The sequence below is a fragment of the Bidens hawaiensis genome, unplaced genomic scaffold, assembly GCF_021521415.1.
Source record: "Bidens hawaiensis isolate Kalapana, Puna unplaced genomic scaffold, B.hawaiensis_p1.1 tig00031336_1, whole genome shotgun sequence".
Classification (NCBI taxonomy): Eukaryota; Viridiplantae; Streptophyta; class Magnoliopsida; order Asterales; family Asteraceae; genus Bidens; species Bidens hawaiensis.
In genome coordinates, this window is record NW_027495275.1 from 36,082 (window position 1) to 45,305 (window position 9,224).

At 36.1% G+C, this 9,224-nt stretch overlaps 1 protein-coding gene across 1 annotated transcript; it reads right to left on the bottom strand.

Annotated features, from left to right (window-relative positions):
• Positions 1 to 618: 618 nt before the first annotated feature.
• Positions 619 to 9,224, bottom strand: LOC143581973 (uncharacterized). The gene is made up of 12 exons (XM_077064644.1): positions 9,029 to 9,224; positions 5,345 to 7,876; positions 5,141 to 5,248; positions 4,959 to 5,059; positions 4,510 to 4,600; positions 4,311 to 4,421; positions 4,138 to 4,203; positions 3,970 to 4,029; positions 2,739 to 3,296; positions 1,773 to 1,892; positions 1,081 to 1,200; positions 619 to 990 (listed from the first exon to the last, which is right to left on the bottom strand). The coding sequence occupies exons 2-12, from the start codon at positions 7,823 to 7,825 to the stop codon at positions 925 to 927; spliced, it is 3,882 nt and encodes a 1,293-aa protein (XP_076920759.1). The 5' UTR covers positions 7,826 to 7,876; positions 9,029 to 9,224; the 3' UTR covers positions 619 to 924.

The window sequence follows — 9,224 nt, forward strand, 5'->3', positions numbered from 1 at the left end:
GTGAAAAATTAGGTTAGGTTGTGTCGTGTTACTTATGTATGTGAAAGAGAGAGAAAGGGGAGGAATATTTTGAGAACCATGTTGAGTTGTAAGAACTTTAAGAACTCAAATTTGGACCACACATTTAATTAAATGACATGAAATATGTGACTGAGATTAAATGTAATTAAAAAATAAAGCAGAAGAGAGAGTAAGTATTTTTGATGATCATACAAGTTTAACTGTTAGTTACACATGTGTAATAAGCGATTCGGTGTGTAAAAAATACTGTAATTTTTTGTACATCACTTACACTTACGTATTACACATGTGTAAAAAAAATTCAAAAGAAAAAAAATTGTTACGTTGAGTTCTTTCGAGTTCTTAAAACTCAAAGCAGTTCTCAAAAGAAATCAATCCGAGAGAGAAATTAGTATTTTAGAAGTTTACTAATGTGCATTTGATTAACGTGTGTAAAGTGCTACTCGTTTGGAAAAATCCTGATACGAATTAGTGATCTATATGCTTACGAGTGCTTCTGCTCCTACACGGTGAATGGCGTAGAATCCAACCCAAACCCAAATCCATTCTAACTAGTTACCCCGCCCAACTAGACCCGCCCATCTTGCAAGGCCAAAATTTCAATAAACATGAACTTTTCTTTCAATACTATGCGACACAAAGCGAAAATTTCACAAACATTTAAAAGTTCAAAAACAGTGTCCAAAGCAAAATAGGAGAAATCATTCAGATCAAGTCAGATGCTTCTTATGGATCAAATCAACTCGAGCAATTGAGAGACCAAATCTTGCAAACCTGACTCTGAAAATTGACAATATTGCCGTGCCCGTCACGTTTTAGTGTTTTAAATTGAACTCTTTGTATACCGCCAATACGGCTGCCGCCAGAAAGGTAAAGTATGAAAAAGCATGACCGGTGGTGAACTCATTGTATCTTGAACAGATGTTTCAGTTTGACAACCAACTTCCATTCTTCATTGGTCAACTCATCCTATATACATGTGGAGAATAATGAAGTATAAGCTATAATCAACAAACATATGTGAAATAACAATTGATTTAGATTGCAATTTTTAATTACCCGATAATTGGCCTTTAGTACATCGATCGAGTTTCGAGAAATGTGGCTGACTAGTTCGTCTTCCATCTCGAAATGCCTCCCAAACATTTTTTGCTGCTCCTCGGCATTGCTTCCCGTTATCTACCAATGTAAAATAATTAAAAGCATGATAAATGAAATTAGAAACTGTACTTTTAAAAAACTCATCTAAACTTTGAATTAGCGATTTAGGTGGTTGCATTTTAAATACACATAAATACCTTCAACCGATTTGACCCACCCGTTTATTTTTTAACTAAACTTTGACTTTACCCATTGGAACTGTCAAATAAAAACAAAACATCAAACTGCCACCTCTAAATATATCCAACTGCAAATTGCACCTAATTTTTTTAACTAAATTTTGTTAAACGTAAAATTATTTTGGTGAATATAAAGTTTACGTAAACATATATAGCATTATCATTTATAAGAAACGGATAAAACTACACACCACAAACCTGCTGATGACCCATTTAACCAGGTTAACCCGTAAAGTTCAGATTGACCTGTTTGACCCGTTTAGTTAAGCATGCCAACCCATTTGTTTACAACTCACCAACTCGACTCACATGTTTACAACTTGGTTATTGCCCACCAACTCATCAATGCTTAAATAAATAGGTTAAAGGGGGTCATGTTTAGGTTTCATGATTCTATGTGAAGCTTCATACCTTAATAGCCACCCTTTGACCTTTCTTGGCAAAGTCAACAGGCTTATGGTTATTCTCAATGGAAGAAATCCGCCCGATATCTATATACTCCCTCTGAGGAATGCAAATTGGAGTTCCAATCTGCACAAAATAAAAATATATTATTGGTAAAAAAATATCTAATGTGACAGAAAAAACAACTTATTTTTATATTAAAAAAGTAAGCAGATATAACAAACAAAAGTGAAAAGTTATACTTAGGAACATACAACTACTAAATAAATTTGTCATAGATAATGCACGGATAGGCCTGTAAACAAACCGAATAAACACAAACAGGCCATGTTCATGTTTGTTTGTTTAACTTCGATCAAAACTCAACGAACAGGGTTTTCTTGTTTGTGTTAATTCTTTAAGAAGATGAATAAGCTTGTCTTGCTAGTGTCCGTTCATTAACAGTATAATCGAACGCTTCACGAGTACAAACGAACTGACATAACTGAATACAGATGAACAAACATAACTGAGTGATAACAAATTAAACGTAAATGTGAACATCAATCTGCCGGGCCAAAAAAGTTACTAAACGATACTAAATTGTAATGGAACTAGGAAACTTAAATATAGATATAAACGAATTTTAATGAACGTTCCATTCACAAATATAAATGAACAAACAAAACATGTGTTCATGTTCGATCATTAAAAGAACAAAAAACATTGTCCATGTCTGTTTATTAAATAAACTAACACAAATGAACTGTTTGTCGAATGGTTCGCGAACAGTTCATTGAATGTTTTCTTCGTTTACAGGCCTATTCACGGATCCATGCTTGAACATATAACAATGATTCAGAAAAATTTATGACGGTAATTGTTCATAATGATTAAACCTAACATGAAAATGCAAAATCCAAACAATAATTATTTGTTCAATCAGTATTATATGGTAAAAATGCGAATAATAAAATGTTAAAAAAATTATACCTTAAGAATGCCCTCAATAACTTCAACACCAAGAATAATCGGATCCTTCTTGTTAAACACACAATTCGGCATAATTTTAAGAACGCACGGAAACACAGCTTCATCAGCAGCTTCTCTTTTCTTTTCTTCCTTAAGATCATCAATATACCTCTTGAATTGATCAAACAAGTGATAAATAATATCAGCTACCATAATCTTGACACCAATATCATCTGCAAGCTCTCGGGCCTCAGGGGTCACTTTCACATCAAAAGCCAATATTGTTGCAAACTCTTTCTTCTTTTCAAGCATCACACTGGCCTTCATAACATCTTTTTTGTGTACGGGACCGATGCCTATACCACTGACAGGTATGTTGACAACTGGAGTTTTTAGAAACTCGAGTAGTGCTTCCAGTGATCCGAGAGTAGATGCTTGAACATACACTCCTTCACCACTTTTGTCAATTCTACTCATCACGTTCCTCATGTCATCCATTACGGATTCTTTGATCTCCTCCACGTCATCATCCGGCCCCACAACGTATAGGGCTGTCCCCGCCACTGCGTGCTCGAGATTCTGGAGAGAAATAAGACATAATGGGTCAATAACAAAGAAAGTAGGTAGTCACTCGTTTTTAGAGGTCAATATTTCCTCTTTTTTGAACGTGTAGACGAATCAAACGTCTGTGAACCGTTTGGTAGAAAGTATGTTTATGTTCGTTCGATTAATTACATGAACAACATGAATAGATGTCTTGTCCATTTAATTGAGTTCGTGAACGTTCGATATTCGGTAATGTGTCCGTTTATGTTCGTTAATGATTGTTCATTTATGTTTGTTAACGTTCACCAGTTCATGTTCATTTATTCATATTTGGTAATTAAAGGTTTTTGTATTGATTTACTTTTTAAATTTTTAGTTTATTATGACAGCTATTTTCAGATAGCTATGTCAAGTACATAGCTAATAGTTTATTTTGGGAGAGTATTAACGCTTGAACTTAAAAGTGTTGAACGGTTTATTTTTGTTTTTCAAAGTAATATATGTCCGTTTTTGTTCGTATGTGTTCGTTTTAGAAATTAACGAACAAAACAATTTTCCTTAACAAACGGACACAAACAATAAGTTCTGTCCAATTATGTTTTCAGGAACCGTTTGTTCCTCGTTAAATGCTTAACAAACGAACATGAACAAGATCTTGTTTGGTTCGTTTACAGCCTGATTAAACTTTTTTGTAAATTAATATCACCTGTGCAGTAATTTTAATCCCTTGTGCAGCTTTAATTTCTTTGTGATGGATATATGCTCCCTGAATAAAACAACAAACAAACTCATCAAAACTTGTAAAAACTACATGTTATCCCACTAGTCCAACATAATGTTAATACATATTTTCATTTGTTGATTTATTTCATACCTTTACACGGAGTTCTTTCATGGGATGAGGAGTCAATAGTGAACGAATTGTAGTATGAATTGGTCCCTGTAACAGATATTATTTGTTAAACGAGAGCTACAATAATAATAACAACAATAATAATGAAAATAATAATAATAACTGAAATGCACAAATAAAGTATCGGGAATTACCTGAAAACCACAAACAACAATCTCATCTCCTTCATGAAGCACACCATTAACCAATACCACATCAATGGTTGTTCCAAGTCCTTCTATGACTTTAACCTCCAATACCGTACACTAAAAAGATTCCAAATAAAAAAAAATTCAAAATCTAGTAACATGCAAAAGGTAAAACAAGATGCAAAAAAGAGAAAAATGATAATACCTGAATTTCATCGCTGTATGTTAGTTTCTCAATCATTGTTTTCTGAGCCCACTGGACAAGAAGTAATAACATTTCGGGTATGCCTTCACCGCTATTGACCCAAAAAGACCAAGTTAGTCAACCACAAAACCAAACCGACCCACAATTTAGTAAACCATGGTTAACCGACCTGACCCACTACCTTTAACCAATCCATAACCAAAGATTTAGTAAAGTTTTTTAGTTTTATAAATGTCAAATGGTAAAGCTCAAATGTCTCGTAACAATTCATTAAGTTGTTTAGATAAACTTACGCCCAAACTTTCAGGCCCAGTTACATTCCATGACCAATTCAAGTTCACGGTTACTTACACATAAACAAATGAATCAGCTTGTAAAAACCGACTTAACCACAACATATTGATCATTGCACACCCCTAGTGCATTAGATCAGAGGAAAAAAAAATTACCTGATAGCACTTGTTGGTACAATACTATAAGTTTCCCCCCTTTCTTTGTTCTTGCTGTACAATTCAGTATTCACCCCTTGCTCCTTAAATTCTGTAACTATCTGAAATTATAAAGCACAAATCATGAGAAACCCAGTGATAAAAAGAAACTGAAAATGTTTCCTACAAAATAAGATGTTGACCTGAGTGAACCTATGCTCAAATTCAAGTTGAACATCCCTGGATTGCAGCTTCATTGCCTTCCCAATTGGTGCGTTTTTGCAAGTTTTCCACCCGTATAATCTGTCAACCTACAAATCCCACAACAGAATGTATGTAAACTGTAGAAATTAGACTTTACAACTTCAAACTCAATTAACTTATAGTTAAAAGTACCAACTAATTACCTTATTCAGAGCCACAATAAACTCAGTGTTCCTCATTCTCAACAGATTTAGTGATTCAATGGTTTGCGGTTCTAACCCGTGCATAATGTCAACGACCAAAATAGCGATATCACATAAACCAGAACCACGAGACCTTAAGTTCTTGAAAGACTCGTGACCAGGTGTATCGATAACTAATAAACCGGGGACATTAAGTTTTGCATCAGCTTTTAACTCTTTTGTCCTCTCGCGAATGTTTTCAGCAGGAATATAAGTAGCACCAATTTGTTGTGTGATTCCACCTGCCTCGCCTTCTTGAACATTAGTTCTTCTAATGCAATCAAGCAGCTTTGTTTTTCCAGTATCAACATGACCCATAATGCAGCAAATTGGGGACCGAAGTGTCTTTTCACCTTCTGAATTTTCTTCCTTATCTTCCTTTTTGCCATTAACCGCTTTTTGTTTGCCTTTGCTTGCAGCAACTTCTGCAGGTTGGTTTTGAGCCACTTCTTTGGTTTTAATCTCTTTCTTAACTACAGGTACAGGTGCGGGCTCGGGTTCTGGTACGGGTTCAGGTTCTATAGCTTCCTCCTCGTCAGCAAATGCGCTGACACCTGGCAATTTGAGATCAGCATCGTCCCAACTCTTTGCATCCCATTCATCATCATCTGACTCTTCATCTTCTTTGGTTCCACTTTCTTGTTCAACTGCAGGAATCTCTGGTTTCTCCACATTTTCCATGTCCACGTCATCGGCCTTGTCAGCATCTACAGAACCCAACTCCGAAACATTGTCATCCTGAGCAGAAGTTAAGGATTTCCCGTTTGCCTGCTGATGTGGCTTTGATTTCTTGGTTACATACTTGGGTCGTTTCGTGGGTGCACTAGTAGTGGCCTCTGCATTTGATTGGGGCAAACCACCTGTTTTAGCAAGAAACTGGTTTCTCATTAACTCCAACCGATGGGCTTCTGCTTTCTGTTTTGCTGTTAAAAGCTTTCCTTCTTGTTTCTTTTTCAACATTTTTTCCTTTTCTCTTTCTTTTTTCAACCGTTTTTTTTCTTCTGCTTGTCTTTCCTCTTCTTCTTTCTTTAACCGATCCACTTCTTCTTTCCTTAACCTCTCTTCTTCTTCCCGTTTTTTTCTCTCTTCTGCTTCTTTAAGTTTTGCGAGTCGCTCTTGCATCTCTCTAACGTGCTTTGGAACCTTCTTATCAGGTACTTTACCCTTTGATTCCACTGGTTTTTCTTCTGCTGCAGGGGCAGCAGTTGTCTTGCCTCCAGCAGCCGCCTTCTTTTCCTTTTCTTTTTTCTTCTTTTTCTTCTTTTTGGCTGCTGCAGACTCTACAACCTCTTCATTTCCATCTTTTTCACCATCTTCATCTGCTATTGTGACTGGTTCAGCCTGTGGTTGAACCTTCTCCTGTTGAGGCTCTACAGCAGCAGAAGGTGGGGCTGGGGCTGGAGCTGGAGCAGGAGCTTCACCTAGCTCTGCAAGAATCTTGTCCAGGTCATCCTCTTCTTGAGCTGTTCTTCCACCTTTCTTTTTCTTCTTTTTATTCTTGGAAGGTTCTGGAACATTAGCTTCTTTGCTAGTAATGCTGGTACTAGGTTGCTCTTGTTCTTGTTGTTGTTCTTGTTCTTGTTCAGGTTCATTAACCGCGTTACTATTTTTCTTCTTTGATGGCTTCTTTTTACCAGAAAACTTTATTGTAGTAGCATCCTCTTCATCATGATCATCAACACTTAATCCCGAGACAGAAACACCTTCATCATCAGATGGAATGTTTTTCTTTTTTGATGACTTGGAAGATTTCTTCTTTCCTGTGAAGGTAATGGGTGCATCGTCTTCACTTTCATTCTGATTATCTTCATCATCAAGCATTGAAAAGACGCTACCACTTGGTTTCTTATTTGCTTTAGATGACTTCTTCTTCCCTGTAAAGGAAATAACCGGTTCATCGTCTTCATTATCATCTACTATATCCCCGTCATCATTGTCATCATCATCCCCAATTGCATCAAATGCTGAACCAGTAAACACGCCACCACCCTTTTTCGCCTTTGACGACTTCTTTTTCCCACTAAAAACAACACTAGCCTCTTCTTCCTCACTAACATCGTCTTCTTCATCCTTAACCACATCTTCATCCCCGTCTTCATCACCAAGCAATGCAAAAGCCGACGCACCAAACGAATTCCCGCCTTTTTTCCCCTTAGATTTCGATTTCTTCTTACCAGCAAATTGAATGTCTAAACTATCATCACCATCATCAACATCTTCAGCATCATCATTCGCTTTCATGCTCTTCTGATTACCTTTCTTCCCCTTCTTCTTATTACCACCAACAGCCGCCACTTGCTCATCTCCCTGAACCGACTTCTCCTCAGATAACTCAGTTCCAATCGAATACTCATCATCATCGATTACCATAGCTTTCTTCTTAGACTTACCTACAGCCCCACCGTTATCCTCCTCACGAGTCGCCGACTTCTTTTTCCCCATCCGTACAATTCTAATTCGACGAATAGATTACTCCAATCTAACCCTAGAACCCTAAAACAGCACAAAAACTCAAAATCAGCCTATGTAATAATACATGTATACACGAGCATCTCAAAATTAAACATCAAAAACTGAATCTGAATCGCAATCAAAACCTAAAAGCGCTAAACATAAAATTAGTAAGTGATTAATCCATGCGAAATCGAATCAAATATACAGCAAAAGAACAAGCAGTTGCATATAGATCATTAGCTTACTTGCCGATACTCCAATCTAACACTAGAACCCTAAAAGAACACAAAAACTCAAATTTAGGCTATATAATACACATGCCCATGAGCATCTCAAAAACCAATTCAAAAACTTAAAACGACTCGGAATTGAAACCTAAAAGCACTAAACATCCAATTAACACCAAAACTACTGATTAATATGTGCAATATCAAATCAAATATACAGAAACAGAAAAAGTAGTAGCACATGGATCACTACCTTTCTTACCGATACTGCAATCTAACCCTAGAACCCTAAAACAACATAAAACCTCAAAATCAAGCTACATAACACACATATCCACGAGCAATTCAATAATCAAAATCAAAAACTGAATCCGAATCAGAATCGAAACCTAGAAGCACTAAACATACAGCTAGCAACAAAAGTAATCATCAATCCGTGAAAAATCAAATCAAATCACATATACAGAAACAGAACAAGCGATTGCATTTAGATCGTTAGCTTACTTGCATATACTCCAATCTAACCCTAGAACCCACCCAATTATAATATGCATATTCATGAGCATCTCAACAATCAAAATCAGAAATGAATCCAAAACAAAACCGAAACTTAAATACACTAAACATACCATTAGCAGCAAAACTACTGATTACAAATGAAAAAACTGAATAAATTATACAGCAACACAACAAGCAGTTGCATACAGATCATTAGCTTACTTGCAGATACTCCAATACAACCATAAAACCCTAAAAAACACAAAATCTCAAAATCAAGCTATATAACACACGTATCCACAAGCAGCAATTCAATAATCAAAATCAAAAACTGAATCCGAATCTGAATCGAAATCGAAACCTAAAGGAAGTAAACATACAATTAGCAAGTAATCAATCGGTGCAAAATCGAATAACATATACAGTAAAAAAGCAAGCGGTGGTTGAAGATAGATGATTAGCTTACTTGCCGATGCGATGAGTGTGTTTGTGTGTGATGATGATGATGAATAACGGTTACGGAAACTGTGAATTAACGGAGATCAGTTGGAAGCTAATAATAATAATAAGATAGACGAAGAAGAAGAAAGACGGGATGGATTAAACGTAAGAGTGCGTTAGATGTAAGGAGTGTATATGTGTGTGTATTATACGGGTTACAA

Bases quoted from the DNA above. Each gene is read 5' to 3' on its own strand.
- LOC143581973 (XM_077064644.1), bottom strand. From the start codon at position 7,825: ATGGGGAAAAAGAAGTCGGCGACTCGTGAGGAGGATAACGGTGGGGCT. The intron at 5,060-5,140 runs GTCAACATCTTA...TTATAATTTCAG, and splicing joins TTGAGCATAGGTTCACTCAG to ATAGTTACAGAATTTAAGGA. The intron at 3,297-3,969 runs GTGATATTAATT...ATTTCTCTCCAG, and splicing joins GGATTAAAATTACTGCACAG to AATCTCGAGCACGCAGTGGC.